Source organism: Notolepis coatsorum (assembly GCF_963971535.1).
Source record: "Notolepis coatsorum genome assembly, chromosome: 2".
Lineage (NCBI taxonomy): Eukaryota > Metazoa > Chordata > Actinopteri > Aulopiformes > Paralepididae > Notolepis > Notolepis coatsorum.
The window spans coordinates 110,503,444-110,519,889 of NC_140166.1; the positions used below are offsets into that span (position 1 = coordinate 110,503,444).

The following is a 16,446-nucleotide window of genomic DNA, read 5'->3' on the forward strand; positions in this document are numbered from 1 at the left end:
CAAACCATTTAGCAACTACTTGGAGAGATAATTAATATACAACATGGAAACTAGATAAATAACATGTTTGAGGGGCTGCTGGAGTCAGCTGGACTAACGTTAGATCTCGACCACCGCAGGTGAGTGCAATGTGTTCACTGAAACTCAAGTTGATCAACGGATTTTGACTGTACGAAATCTGCCAGGGAATCTCATAATACTAATCAAACAATATAAATATAGTCCTTTCATGCACAATTGATATCCTAACTATTCTAACGTTGCAATGCTTTGATTGATATCTTAAACACCGTTGCAAGATGGTTATAATGAAACGCTCCGGCGACATCAAGGCTGTTCCTTCAACCGGCGCACTTCTTATTATATCGACTCGGGACAACATTTGTTTGTGTCAGATTTGTGAGTACAGTATGTCTTTGATGCAGCTTGGTGAGAGCAGTATGTAGTGAGTACAGTATGTCTGTGATGCAGCTTGGTGAGAGCAGTATGTAGTGAGTACAGTATGTCTCTTATGCAGCTTGGTGAGAGCAGTATGTAGTGAGTACAGTATGTCTGTGATGCAGCTTGGTGAGAGCAGTATGTAGTGAGTACAGTATGTCTCTTATGCAGCTTGGTGAGAGCAGTATGTAGTGAGTACAGTATGTCTCTTATGCAGCTTCGTGAGAGCAGTATGTAGCGAGTACAGTATGTCTTTGATGCAGCTTGGTGAGAGCAGTATGTAGTGAGTACAGTATGTCTCTTATGCAGCTTGGTGAGAGCAGTATGTAGTGAGTACAGTATGTCTTTGATGCAGCTTGGTGAGAGCAGTATGTAGTGAGTACAGTATTTGTGTTTGTATAGACCACATTGCTTAGCAGAGTTCAGTGATGTGAATGGAAACTGTCAAGTTGATCAACCGATTTTGAGTATCTGGGGCATGGGACAATTTTTTTTTTTTTTTTTTTTTTTTTTTTTTTTTTTTTAAATAACTAAATAGTAACTCATTACTTTTGGGTGTAAGTAACTAGTAAAGTAACGACGTTACTTTGAAATGAAGTAACTAGTAAAGTAACTGAGTTACTATTTTTCAGTAACTAGCACAACACTGCCCATAGGACACAGATGAGCTGGTACCGTGATTTATGTGACACACATGCAAACTCAAGAGACACATGCAGACACACACACACCAATACAGTGCTTGCAAACACACACACACACACAACACACACACATGCACACACGCACGCGCACACAATGCGGTGCCATTTTCTTTCTTTCTTTCTTTCTTTCTTTCTTTCTTTCTTTCTTTCTTTCTTTCTTTCTTTCTTTCTTTCTTTCTTTCTTTCTTTCTTTCTTTCTTTCTTTCTTTCTTTCTTTCTTTCTCTATTTCCTTTTCTCTGTCTCCACTGCCTCTCTCTCTCGCTCTCTCTCTTCCTCACTCTCTTGATCTCCCTCCCTGTCATTCCCTCCCTCCCTAGTCCCTCTCCTCTCTTTATCTTTATCTTTATCTTTATCTTTATCTTTATCTTACGCACGCACACACACACACACACACACACACACACACACACACACACACACACACACACAATGAGGTAGCATTGAGGGTTCATTTCTTAATGATCTGAGACCAGAGTCAGTCACTGTGAACTCTCTACTCAAGTGTATCCCAGCGTCCATTATGACATAATTACATTTTAATGTGTCTCAATGTTGTTTTTAAATGAAAAGCACTTCACAGACTATGCTACTAACTAATTTCTTCATTCATTCATGCATTCATGCATTCATGCATCCATTCATTAATTAATTCATTCATTCATTCATTCATTCATTCATTCATTCATTCATTCATTCATTCATTCATTCATTATGTAGCGTCCAGGAATAGGCGTGGGTCTCCCAGTATGCATTGGGACAATGCTAGATTAGATTAGATTCAAATGTATTGTCATCATACAGTACATCTATCTGTATATACCTGCATATAATCATTTTTACTAGGGATGTCCCGATCCGATCACGTGATCGGGATCGGCGCCGATCACGTGATTTTCAGAGGATCGGGATAAAAAGAAAATCAGCAGTAAAAAAAATATATATATATTTTTTTTTTATTCAACAAACATGACCATGTTCACGTCTTAAACTCATACTGAGGCCTTAGTTTTGGTTTTAAATTATAATATATCATCATTAATTAATTTATTGTCACACAGAGCAGAAGAATTTTCCACAACAAACACATTCCCTTTAATTTACACCATTGCACGACAGTGACGTATGCCGAATCCTACACGCTCACAACAACGCCTCGCTCCCGAAACACGGTTATCCACTGACTTGAGCAGCTAGACAAAAATGTCAGAGGTTTGGAACTAAGCATTTAAAAATTAAAAGTCAAGCCAGTCCAACAGCCACTTGCAATGTTTGCAAGGAGGAAATTCCGCATGGAGGAAAAACTCATGAAGCAGCAGGCTGGAGGCGGCGTTTTTAGACTAACTTTTCACCTGGATAACGTCAATTATTTGCTGTGACTGAGGATTATCGTCAGCGTTTCAGACCAGAATGGAGCAAATCATTACGTAAGTTGAACACTGAATGTATACTAATGTGCAAACAGATATTGAAACTTTGAATATTTCTCATATGAAGCACATTTCTCAGGGTGAATGTAATAACAAGAGCCGCCGCGCTCGCGCCCCTCGAGGGACTATTTTAGGCAACAGAGGGGCTTTATTCAACAAACATGACCATGTTCACGTCTTAAACTCATACTGAGGCCTTAGTTTTGGTTTTAAATTGCATATCATCATTCATTTATTTATTGTCACACAGAGCAGAAGAATTTAGCCAAAACAAACCAATAGTATCCAGCTGCAGAACGGCAGACTAGCCACACTCTCAGACCCAAACGCATTTCCTTTGATTTAATTATACATCAAATGATTTATGTCAAGGATTGCAATGCCTCGCTTGAATGAAGTTAACTTTTCACCTGGATAACGTCAACATTCAGCGTGAATGTAATGTGAGAAATTGGGATTAAAAAAAAATAATAATAATAATAATTTTTTATTTTAATTTTTTTTGATCGGATCGGGAAAGATCGGGATCGGTATATACTCAAAATCACATGATCGGGATCGGATCGGGAGCAAAAAAAGGTGATCGGGACATCCCAAATTTTTACACATACAGTAATGTAGGTACTAAATCTATATCTGTACATATCCCTTACCTACTCTTACTAGTTACGCTGCTGGCCAGTATGACTTACTACCATAGTGTGTTTTTATTTTTTTTTATTTTAATTTAAATTTTTTGCCTGTTTTTCAATTTTTTCTCCCCATCCCAATTTTAGTTGTTATGCCAATTCCCCCCCTCCCCTACCTGGTTGTTGTGCGCATGTTCCTCCTACTGGTCGGTACAAGGGAACCCTGAAGTCCACCACATGCTTCCTCCAACACACGTGGAGACAGCCAGTGGCTATTTTTTTCACCTGGCAGCGAGGACTCTCATTGGTGAAGCGTAACGCGTGCGAGGTCACGCTGCCTTCACCATTTCCTGCCTTTCGCTGAGCAGGCGCCCCCAGACCTGACCTGTAGGCGTCGCTGTCCACAACGCCAGATTACCACCCACGACTTCCCTCTCCCTAACTCAGCCAAACGAGTTAGTATGACGACCGGACCAAGCCGCAGGGCAATGCTGACTCCGGGAGTCGAGACCACAGCCTCTTGCATTAGTGACGAGCGCAATCTCCGCTACGCCACCCGACCGCCAACCATAGTGTCTTTATACCTGTATACACTATCACTATACATATAAATACTTCAACTATGTACATACTGTACATCTGATTATCACTATACTCAGTAGTACTAATTTATAAATGTTATACCCAGTTGAATCACCTGTACATTGTATATTACTATTGCACTTTACTGTGACATTTGCACTCTGGTTGGATGCCAAACTTCTTTCCGTTTGTACTGTACTTGTGCTAATCTAATCTAATCGAATTAATCAATTTACAGACAGTGAGAGCAAGAAAGGAAAGAGAGAGGAAAGATATGGAGTAACGAAAGAGAAGCGAGGAGGGAGAGCACTGAGTGGAAGATATACTGTAGTGTAGAACAAGAGAAGAGAGGAGGGAGAGCACTGAGTGGAATATATACTGTAGTGTAGAACAAGAGAAGAGAGGAGGGAGAGCACTGAGTGGAAGATATACTGTAGTGTAGAACAAGAGAAGAGAGGAGGGAGAGCACTGAGTGGAAGATATACTGTAGTGTAGAACAAGAGAAGAGAGGAGGGAGAGCATTGAGGGGAAGATATACTGTAGTGTAGAACAAGAGAAGAGAGGAGGGAGAGCATTGAGGGGAAGAGATACTGTAGTGTAGAACAAGAGAAGAGAGGAGGGAGAGCACTGAGGGGAAGAGATACTGTAGTGTGGAACAAGAGAAGAGAGGAGGGAGAGCACTGAGGGGAAGAGATACTGTAGTGTAGAACAAGAGAAGAGAGGAGGGAGAGCACTGAGGGGAAGAGATACTGTAGTGTAGAACAAGAGAAGAGAGGAGGGAGAGCACTGAGGGGAAGAGATACTGTAGTGTAGAACAAGAGAAGAGAGGAGGGAGAGCACTGAGGGGAAGAGATACTGTAGTGTAGAACAAGAGAAGAGAGGAGGGAGAGCACTGAGGGGAAGAGATACTGTAGTGTAGAACAAGAGAAGAGAGGAGGGAGGAGGGAGAGCACTGAGGGGAAGAGATACTGTAGTGTAGAACAAGAGAAAGAGAGGAGGGAGAGCACTGAGGGGAAGAGATGCTGTAGTGTAGAACAAGAGAAGAGAGGAGGGAGAGCACTGAGGGGAAGAGATACTGTAGTGTAGAACAAGAGAAGAGAGGAGGGAGAGCACTGAGGGGAAGAGATACTGTAGTGTAGAACAAGAGAAGAGAGGAGGGAGAGCACTGGGGGGAAGAGATGCTGTAGTGTAGAACAAGAGAAGAGAGGAGGGAGAGCACTGAGGGGAAGAGATGCTGTAGTGTAGAACAAGAGAAGAGAGGAGGGAGAGCACTGAGGGGAAGAGATACTGTAGTGTAGAACAAGAGAAGAGAGGAGGGAGAGCACTGAGGGGAAGAGATACTGTAGTGTAGAACAAGAGAAGAGAGAAGGGAGAGCACTGAGGGGAAGAGATGCTGTAGTGTAGAACAAGAGAAGAGAGGAGGGAGAGCACTGAGGGGAAGAGATACTGTAGTGTAGAACAAGAGAAGAGAGGAGGGAGAGCACTGAGGGGAAGAGATACTGTAGTGTAGAACAAGAGAAGAGAGGAGGGAGGAGGGAGAGCACTGAGGGGAAGAGATGCTGTAGTGTAGAACAAGAGAAGAGAGGAGGGAGAGCACTGAGGGGAAGAGATACTGTAGTGTAGAACAAGAGAAGAGAGGAGGGAGAGCACTGAGAGGAAGAGATGCTGTAGTGTGGAACAAGAGAAGAGAGGAGGGAGGAGGGAGAGCACTGAGGGGAAGAGATACTGTAGTGTAGAACAAGAGAAGAGAGGAGGGAGAGCACTGAGGGGAAGAGATGCTGTAGTGTAGAACAAGAGAAAGAGAAGAGAGGAGGGAGAGCACTGAGGGGAAGAGATACTGTAGTGTAGAACAAGAGAAAGAGAAGAGAGGAGGGAGAGCACTGAGGGGAAGAGATACTGTAGTGTAGAACAAGAGAAGAGAGGAGGGAGGAGGGAGAGCACTGAGGGGAAGAGATACTGTAGTGTAGAACAAGAGAAGAGAGGAGGGAGAGCACTGAGGGGAAGAGATACTGTAGTGTAGAACAAGAGAAGAGAGGAGGGAGAGCACTGAGGGGAAGAGATGCTGTAGTGTAGAACAAGAGAAGAGAGGAGGGAGAGCACTGAGGGGAAGAGATACTGTAGTGTAGAACAAGAGAAGAGAGGAGGGAGAGCACTGAGGGGAAGAGATACTGTAGTGTAGAACAAGAGAAGAGAGGAGGGAGAGCACTGAGGGGAAGAGATACTGTAGTGTAGAACAAGAGAAGAGAGGAGGGAGGAGGGAGAGCACTGAGGGGAAGATATACTGTAGTGTAGAACAAGAGAAGAGAGGAGGGAGAGCACTGAGTGGAAGATATACTGTAGTGTAGAACAAGAGAAGAGAGGAGGGAGAGCATTGAGGGGAAGATATACTGTAGTGTAGAACAAGAGAAGAGAGGAGGGAGAGCATTGAGGGGAAGAGATACTGTAGTGTAGAACAAGAGAAGAGAGGAGGGAGAGCACTGAGGGGAAGAGATACTGTAGTGTAGAACAAGAGAAGAGAGGAGGGAGAGCATTGAGGGGAAGAGATACTGTAGTGTAGAACAAGAGAAGAGAGGAAGGAGAGCACTGAGGGGAAGAGATACTGTAGTGTAGAACAAGAGAAGAGAAGAGAGGAGGGAGAGCACTGAGGGGAAGAGATACTGTAGTGTGGAACAAGAGAAGAGAGGAAGGAGAGCACTGAGGGGAAGAGATGCTGTAGTGTAGAACAAGAGAAGAGAGGAGGGAGAGCATTGAGGGGAAGAGATACTGTAGTGTAGAACAAGAGAAGAGAGGAGGGAGAGCACTGAGGGGAAGAGATACTGTAGTGTAGAACAAGAGAAGAGAGGAGGGAGAGCATTGAGGGGAAGAGATACTGTAGTGTAGAACAAGAGAAGAGAGGAGGGAGAGCACTGAGGGGAAGAGATACTGTAGTGTAGAACAAGAGAAGAGAGGAGGGAGAGCACTGAGGGGAAGAGATACTGTAGTGTAGAACAAGAGAAGAGAGGAGGGAGAGCACTGAGGGGAAGAGATACTGTAGTGTAGAACAAGAGAAGAGAGGAGGGAGAGCACTGAGGGGAAGAGATACTGTAGTGTAGAACAAGAGAAGAGAGGAGGGAGAGCACTGAGGGGAAGAGATACTGTAGTGTAGAACAAGAGAAAGAGAGGAGGGAGAGCACTGAGGGGAAGAGATGCTGTAGTGTAGAACAAGAGAAGAGAGGAGGGAGAGCACTGAGGGGAAGAGATACTGTAGTGTAGAACAAGAGAAGAGAGGAGGGAGAGCACTGAGGGGAAGAGATACTGTAGTGTAGAACAAGAGAAGAGAGGAGGGAGAGCACTGAGGGGAAGAGATACTGTAGTGTAGAACAAGAGAAGAGAGAAGGGAGAGCACTGAGGGGAAGAGATACTGTAGTGTAGAACAAGAGAAGAGAGGAGGGAGAGCACTGAGGGGAAGATATGCTGTAGTGTAGAACAAGAGAAGAGAGGAGGTAGAGCACTGAGGGGAAGAGATACTGTAGTGTAGAACAAGAGAAGAGAGGAAGGAGAGCACTGAGGGGAAGAGATACTGTAGTGTAGAACAAGAGAAGAGAGGAGGGAGAGCACTGAGAGGAAGAGATGCTGTAGTGTGGAACAAGAGAAGAGAGGAGGGAGGAGGGAGAGCACTGAGGGGAAGAGATACTGTAGTGTAGAACAAGAGAAGAGAGGAGGGAGAGCACTGAGGGGAAGAGATGCTGTAGTGTAGAACAAGAGAAAGAGAAGAGAGGAGGGAGAGCACTGAGGGGAAGAGATACTGTAGTGTAGAACAAGAGAAAGAGAGGAGGGAGAGCACTGAGGGGAAGAGATGCTGTAGTGTAGAACAAGAGAAGAGAGGAGGGAGAGCACTGAGGGGAAGAGATACTGTAGTGTAGAACAAGAGAAGAGAGGAGGGAGAGCACTGAGGGGAAGAGATACTGTAGTGTAGAACAAGAGAAGGGAGGAGGGAGAGCACTGAGGGGAAGAGATACTGTAGTGTAGAACAAGAGAAGAGAGGAGGGAGAGCACTGAGGGGAAGAGATGCTGTAGTGTAGAACAAGAGAAGAGAGGAGGGAGAGCACTGAGGGGAAGAGATACTGTAGTGTAGAACAAGAGAAGAGAGGAAGGAGAGCACTGAGGGGAAGAGATACTGTAGTGTAGAACAAGAGAAGAGAGGAGGGAGAGCATTGAGGGGAAGAGATACTGTAGTGTAGAACAAGAGAAGAGAGGAGGGAGGAGGGAGAGCACTGAGGGGAAGAGATACTGTAGTGTAGAACAAGAGAAGAGAGGAGGGAGAGCACTGAGGGGAAGAGATGCTGTAGTGTAGAACAAGAGAAAGAGAAGAGAGGAGGGAGAGCACTGAGGGGAAGAGATACTGTAGTGTAGAACAAGAGAAAGAGAAGAGAGGAGGGAGAGCACTGAGGGGAAGAGATGCTGTAGTGTAGAACAAGAGAAGAGAGGAGGGAGAGCACTGAGGGGAAGAGATACTGTAGTGTAGAACAAGAGAAGAGAGGAGGGAGGAGGGAGAGCACTGAGGGGAAGAGATACTGTAGTGTAGAACAAGAGAAGAGAGGAGGGAGGAGGGAGAGCACTGAGGGGAAGAGATACTGTAGTGTAGAACAAGAGAAGAGAGGAGGGAGAGCACTGAGGGGAAGATATACTGTAGTGTAGAACAAGAGAAGAGAGGAGGGAGGAGGGAGAGCACTGAGGGGAAGATATACTGTAGTGTAGAACAAGAGAAGAGAGGAGGGAGAGCACTGAGTGGAAGATATACTGTAGTGTAGAACAAGAGAAGAGAGGAGGGAGAGCACTGAGGGGAAGAGATACTGTAGTGTAGAACAAGAGAAGAGAGGAGGGAGAGCATTGAGGGGAAGAGATACTGTAGTGTAGAACAAGAGAAGAGAGGAGGGAGAGCACTGAGGGGAAGAGATACTGTAGTGTAGAACAAGAGAAGAGAGGAGGGAGAGCATTGAGGGGAAGAGATACTGTAGTGTAGAACAAGAGAAGAGAAGAGAGGAGGGAGAGCACTGAGGGGAAGAGATACTGTAGTGTGGAACAAGAGAAGAGAGGAAGGAGAGCACTGAGGGGAAGAGATGCTGTAGTGTAGAACAAGAGAAGAGAGGAGGGAGAGCACTGAGGGGAAGAGATACTGTAGTGTAGAACAAGAGAAGAGAGGAGGGAGAGCACTGAGGGGAAGAGATACTGTAGTGTAGAACAAGAGAAGAGAAGAGAGGAGGGAGAGCACTGAGAGGAAGAGATACTGTAGTGTAGAACAAGAGAAGAGAGGAGGGAGAGCACTGAGGGGAAGAGATACTGTAGTGTAGAACAAGAGAAGAGAGGAGGGAGAGCACTGAGGGGAAGAGATACTGTAGTGTAGAACAAGAGAAGAGAGGAGGGAGAGCACTGAGGGGAAGAGATACTGTAGTGTAGAACAAGAGAAAGAGAGGAGGGAGAGCACTGAGGGGAAGAGATACTGTAGTGTAGAACAAGAGAAGAGAGGAGGGAGAGCATTGAGGGGAAGAGATACTGTAGTGTAGAACAAGAGAAGAGAGGAGGGAGAGCACTGAGGGGAAGAGATACTGTAGTGTAGAACAAGAGAAGAGAGGAGGGAGAGCACTGAGGGGAAGAGATACTGTAGTGTAGAACAAGAGAAGAGAGGAGGGAGAGCACTGAGGGGAAGAGATACTGTAGTGTAGAACAAGAGAAAGAGAAGAGAGGAGGGAGAGCACTGAGGGGAAGAGATACTGTAGTGTAGAACAAGAGAAGAGAGGAGGGAGGAGGGAGAGCACTGAGGGGAAGAGATACTGTAGTGTAGAACAAGAGAAGAGAGGAGGGAGAGCACTGAGGGGAAGAGATGCTGTAGTGTAGAACAAGAGAAAGAGAAGAGGAGGGAGAGCACTGAGGGGAAGAGATACTGTAGTGTAGAACAAGAGAAAGTGAGGAATGCACCTCTCTCCACTTCCTCCGGACCGGCCAAGAGGAGCGGGGGAAAGAATCAGCCGCATTGATTCAGCGGATGCATTAAACACGACCTTGTGACTCAAATCAAATCCCTTTCCTCGCTTCCCCGTCCAGTGACATCTCAACGCCGTGGCTTCAGCAGCAGCGGAAAGACACGTCACTGCAGTCTGTCAGATAACACGGCGCGCTGTCACTAGTGTTTTTATACACGGCTCCTAAGAAGGTTATACCATATTAGCATCACAAGCCACCCTCGCTCACTCCCTCAGCCGTATGACTGATATAACACTGTGACCCGCGGCTATGACTGGTGTGGAGGTGGCGTCCTCGCAGCTTATGCTGTGGACCAATATAGTGCCCTGACTTATCTATCCTTCCTATACCCTCTACGACATCTTTCCTAGGTTGCTCTGTCTGTTCACTATCATTCAACTCCTCGTTATACCACCTACCCAAACTTAAAAGGGGGTAAAGGGAAGCGCAACAATATATTTACCAAGTAAATACTTAGTATTTACCTACTTATTTACCAGTGGTAATTACTCAATTATATACTATAATTTACAATATATTTACCTGGAACATACTTAGTATTTACCTACTTATCTACCAGTGATAATAATTACCCAATAATATAATATAATGTACAATATATTTCCCAGAAATATACTTAGTATTTACCTACTTATTTACCAGTGGTAATTACCTAATAATATACTATAATGTACAATATATTTTCCAGGAATATACTTAGTATTTACCTACTAATTTACCAGTGGTAATTACCCAATAATATACTATAATGTACAATATATTTACCAGGTAAACACTTATTATTTACCTACATATTTACCAGTGGTAATTACCCAATAATATACTATAATTCCCTATATACCGGATAAACACTTAGTAATTAGGGGACTGTAAAAGGAAGTGTAACAAACTTGGAAATTTGGCTTTCACATTTCGTATGAAATACTCAGAAACTTTTTTTAGCACATGCTCCGTCATAAGAAGATGTTATGGTACCAGAATCCATCGCATGCTCCTGACTCTGTCAGATAACACGGCGTGCTGTTACTGGTGTTTTCATACACGGCTCCTAAGAAGGTTATACCATATTAGCATCACGAGCCACCCTCGCTCACTCCCTCAGCCGTATGACTGATATAACATATATAGTGTTGTCGCTGCTGACGGCTTTTCCCATGGCTCCACATCGCTGACTATGTTTAGATGCAGGTCTTAACCGTGTTTGTTTGTTCAGCTGGGCATGCAGGCTGGTTACCAGAGTAGGCTGTGGGAGAAAAGTTTAAGTGATACATCACCATCTAGTGAGAAAATCTCATGTTGACCTGCTTTGAAAGTTTATAATAATAATAATAATAATAATAATAATAATAATAATAATAATAATAATAATAATAATAATAATAATAATAATAATAATAATAATAATAATAATAATAATAATAATAATAATAATAATAATAATAATAATAATAATAATAATAATAATAATAGATTCCGGTTATATAGAGTACTACAATTTACAATATATTGGGTAAATATATGTTGGCATACATTACAGTTTTAGCATATTTTAAATTTTAAAATGTTTGCAAATTTTAAGCATTATTGTAACTGAGGGGTACAATTCCCTGACTGTATTACTAGATATGATACTTACTACCACTACCTTTGTACTTAATATTCGGCCACCCAGTACTCGGCATAAATATATTATGATGAACACTGTCACGTAGATGAAACGGATCCAACACAAATGTACGAATTAGAAATAGGTCTTTATTTCTACACAGCGATGGTGTGTAGAGCAAGCACTTAATCAAATCAATCACATTTATGAATGGGAATTAGTATGCACTTTTATGGCAAGAGTATTCGTCGGTATATCAATAGAGAATGTCCAATCTCTGAAGGCGCAGGTGGTACATATACGACCTGGAATAGTTTAAGGAATAAACAGCAATGATACTTTAATGATTATAGGCTGGATACACTAGGGGGGGTTAATCCGGTCGCTTGTAAGCCGACAGGAGTAGGAAGGGGGGGGGGGGTAGAATCCGGCTGCCTCATCCGGCCAAGGGTATCCCAGGTGAACCCACTGTAGTGCCGTTCAATGCGCCGGCGATCCTTGGACCACAGATGAAAGCAGGTGGACTCTTTGTGGGCCGGCGTCCTCCGGTCCACGGAGGAGAGACGTGAAGCGACCTCGTCTTGCAGAGCGTCTCCTCACCTTGCGTCCTCTCCAGGGGGGGGGGGGTTCCAACACACGGCAGTGTCGGGGGTCTTTATCCATGGAATAATCAACGTATACAAAGCATAATCCGTGCCTGGGAAGGCAGGCTGTCGTCGGTAGAATAATCCGGTATGCAGGTCCACTCGCTCGTCGGCTCTGGGGCTCCTCGGGTGCAGCTTCACGTGGGGTCAACCACCCTGGATAAGCAGCCAGTTCTCTGCCCGAAACGATGGGGTGCTGACTACGGTAGTATTCTCACCGCACGAAGCACTATATATTAACAGACTATTATTAGCTTAATAGACTACGTCCAACTCGACGATATAGTGCCAAATATGACTATTCAAATATTAATATACACGATGTCTCAATACCGATGGTAGGCGAACTTGGCCTTACTCCCACACGTGGCGTCGCGGGGAGGCTTTACGTCTGTGACTCTATTGGAGGGTAAGAAACTGGACTGAAAAGGAAGTCCTACTTTAGTAGCGCAGTATATATACGCACTATGAACAAATAGTCCCATTAGTGGTGCGGTAGCCAGATTCCTACGCGGAACTAGGACTTGTTCGTACATGTTGAGCGGTACGTTTGAACTGGGTCTGAGGGGTATGGCAGCCTGGCACCAAGGTCTCGACCAATAGTAGAATGGAGACTATTATGGGATGTTCAGTAGGCTAGAATGGATATTCAATGCATATTGTACAAGGAATATACAAGGGATATCAGGGAATATTAGAGAATATACAAATACAATTAAATATATATATATAAATAAATATATATATTCGGTTTAATCTGGCCCTTCACAACAATTATGCTTAAAGATGTTATGGTACCAGACTCCATCGTATGCTCCTGACTCCATTGTTGACATGTTAGGAAAGGGTTTCTACTGTAATATCTACTGCAGCCTCTAGGAACGGACACCTACCAGGAGTTGAACATGATTCTTAAGACTATAGGAGACTTAAGACTCAATTCTCTTCCATTCAGTCATATAAGAGTAAACTCTCCTCCATGCCAACACTTTGACGACCGATGGGCTGAGTCTAATTTAGTGGCTAGAGGACCGGGGAATGTAAACAAACATGTGGGTTTTCTAACAGCTATATCTATACTTTATAGTATTGCTATCTGTCCATTCTCATTGTCAATTGAGTGCATAAACCGTCCCTTCAGAATGGCATAAAGAAAAAAAAATCCATCGGTATAGGTTGTCATTTTATAGCGCCGTGAATATAAGCTTTATCGCAATAACAACTTGCCACGGCTATATACGTGCCTCTCATCCACAACGCATGGCACCGAAACACGTATATATGCGTGGCTGGTCCTTATTGTGTTAAGTGATTACAGAATATCTCAGTAGTCTAAATGCTATGCTCTCTTTAATAATGACACTAAAGTCAATGTTAAACAAAGTATTAAGAGGACTGCAACATTCCATGTAACCTACCAACACCCTAAGCTCTAAGTCAAAGGTCATAGGTACATTTTTGTCACTGAGCACTGAGCATACATTTTTGTGTCGTGGCTCTACCCTCATGGATGGATGGATATACACACACACCTACACACAGACACACACACACACACACACACACACACACACACACACACACACACACACACACACACACACACACACACACACACACACACACACACACACACACACACACACACACACACACACACACACACAGACACACACACACATTTTAATACTTTATTTGGTTCCACAAATTATATTACATAAACAGGGAATCAAATGTATCGGGGCCAAGCAGCACTGAACACTTAAGGGTACACATAGCACCTCCTTCTCCACGTGGCTAAGCTGCCAATAATAGCTGAGACAGAGCAATATTTGGCAATTTGTTTGGCTTTTCTTTTAGACATTGCAGCAATTCTCAGACCGGTCATGGTGCATTTGTGTACATGGCCAAGACTTCCGAACACATGTACACTATATCTACACCTATACCCAAGGTCAGCCATCACACTGAGCAGTGGTTGGTATTTGATATACTTGTCCCGGAAGGCCTGGTCCATGTACAGATCAAAGGTACAGCCTACAGTACTTCTATGACCAGCACCTCTCCGTGGCTGGTTTCAACAAAAACAACGTCCGGTGTATTTGGTATGTTAGCAAAAACATCGTTGGTAAGGCCAAACCACTCTGGTTTCACTCTGGCATGTTTGTACATTGCTGCACTAAATGGTGATATGTTCCGTACCGCATCAGACACAATGTCCACAATACGGTTATGACGAGCGATGTACAGGTGTTTGTATGCATTACATCCGTTTGTTATGTGTGCAATGGATTCTAGGTGTTGTGAATCCTGATGGTTTAAACAGAATGGACTGTGAGTTTGAGGATACCAAGTGGACAGATTGTATTGAGTGGGTAATACCTGCAGTCTTGCTTTGATGGTACATTTTTAAACACACACACACACGCACGCACGCACGCACGCACGCACGCACCACACACACACACACACACACACACACACACACACACACACACACACACACACACACACACACACACACACACACACACACACACACACACACACACACACACAACACACACACACACACACAAATGGATATTACAAATACAGTATAAGACCTCTGAGCGTATGTAGGATGTAAAGATTATTTCATACATACCATATGGTATCAAATCTCAGTTCCATACCTGGCACACACCACTGATGCACATGTCAAATGCGTCGGCACGGCAACGTGTTCCGTCCAGCACCTTGGGGGCCAGTTCGACAGTCAGGCTCCTCCCTTTGGCCTGGCAGCGCAGGGCACACGGCGCAGAGGGATCGTAAGAGACCGGGACCCACTCGTGGGCGACGCCCTGGTATCTGATGTCGTTATGGGCCGAACACTGCTGGGTACGGAAGTCTCCGGATTCAGCAGGGCAGTCCTGAAGAGACAGCAACACGCCAACATGAATCAAAGAGATGCTCTGCTCCTGTACAAACATACCCTGATCTGTCTTATTCATATCTGAAAAAATTAAGAATATATATATTCTGTACTAACCTTCGTACTGTCTTTTACTATTATGCACTTTACTACTAAGTAATCTACCTTACCTATATTACTACATACTATGCAATCAAGACTGTAACACTGAAGTTCAACACTTTGTCCTGCTTCCCTCACATTGGGTGTGCATGTTTTCCAGCACCGTGCTGGACTGCGCCCTCACAGAGCATGTTACCCCTGTTTTGGTCCTAGTGCAGTTGTTCCTATTATATAAAAAATAACACCGCAAATTTCCCCAAGGGATGAATGAATGAATGAAAACTTTATTTAACAGATTGCAGAATGGGTACAATACAGTACGGCTCAATACACACAATTGTTAAGGGGATGCAGACCAGAGAAAGACGTTTGTCTTGTTTACATCAGGGTCCCCCATTTTCAATTCATAGTGACATTTATGACATATACAACATACATGACATCATTACATTTATGACATAGGGACATACATGACAAACAGGTATATAGTACTGTAACATTTGTGACATATACGATATGCAAATCTACAGTACTGTTACCCAGAGATCCTAACTATATACATATGATGGGGAGGAGACTGTACATTAGGAGGGGGTGGGTGGGTGGGAGAAAATATATACATACGATGGGGAGGAGACTGTCTATTAGGAGGGGGTGGGGGGGGGGGGGGGGGGGGGTTGGACATTTACGGATGGCCAGTTTCGAATTGCAGCCTCCCGTAGGTGCTCTTTAAGAGCGGTTTTTGAATGTGGGTAGGGATTCACATTTTTTTACATCTGTGGGTAGGGCGTTCCACATTGTTGTGGCATAATTGCGAAACATGTTTAGTCCCTTGTTTGAGCCGAATCTGGGTTGCACATGGTTTGTGGAACTCCCTCTGGTGTGCGTGGTATTCACTGACCTTTGGGAAGTATTTCGACATGTACATGGGTACCTGAGTGGTGTGTATCTTGTAGACCAGGCCCATTGCAAGTTGCTGTACTCTGTCGTCTACTCTAAGCCATCCTACAGTTACAGCATTGCAAATTGAGGTCCCTCCTACCGCCATTCCAACGGCCTCTACCGCCCGTTAACGTCCCTCGTCAAATGGTTTTATTAGGGTGGGTGCGGCTTCTGTTTTGTGCCGCCAGGAGGCGCAAAGTCAAAGTCAAGTCCATACAGCGCACCGCTGTGTGTGTGTGTGCACACTACAGACATGGACATATTATTTTGCAATGTAATGCTTTCCTGTAGATTATTGGTCATTGGTACAGTAATGGTGTGGTATTTTTCGATTTTCGATTAACGTGCGTTTTTTATGGATAATCAGCTAAGATGTACTGTACAGTATTATTCTTTACGTTGAGACAACCGAACTTGCTATGCCTCCTAAATGTGA

At 44.0% G+C, this 16,446-nt stretch overlaps 1 protein-coding gene across 1 annotated transcript in view; it reads right to left on the bottom strand.

The window, feature by feature from the left end:
• adamtsl3 (ADAMTS-like 3) overlaps positions 1-16,446 on the bottom strand; it is a gene marked incomplete at its 5' end in the record, with an annotated part of 671,346 nt that overhangs the window by 333,341 nt on the left and 321,559 nt on the right. The window contains one exon of the mRNA XM_084308274.1: positions 14,728-14,964. Coding sequence (XP_084164400.1) covers positions 14,728-14,964 — 237 coding nt within the window. The remainder of the gene's footprint in view (positions 1-14,727; positions 14,965-16,446) is intronic.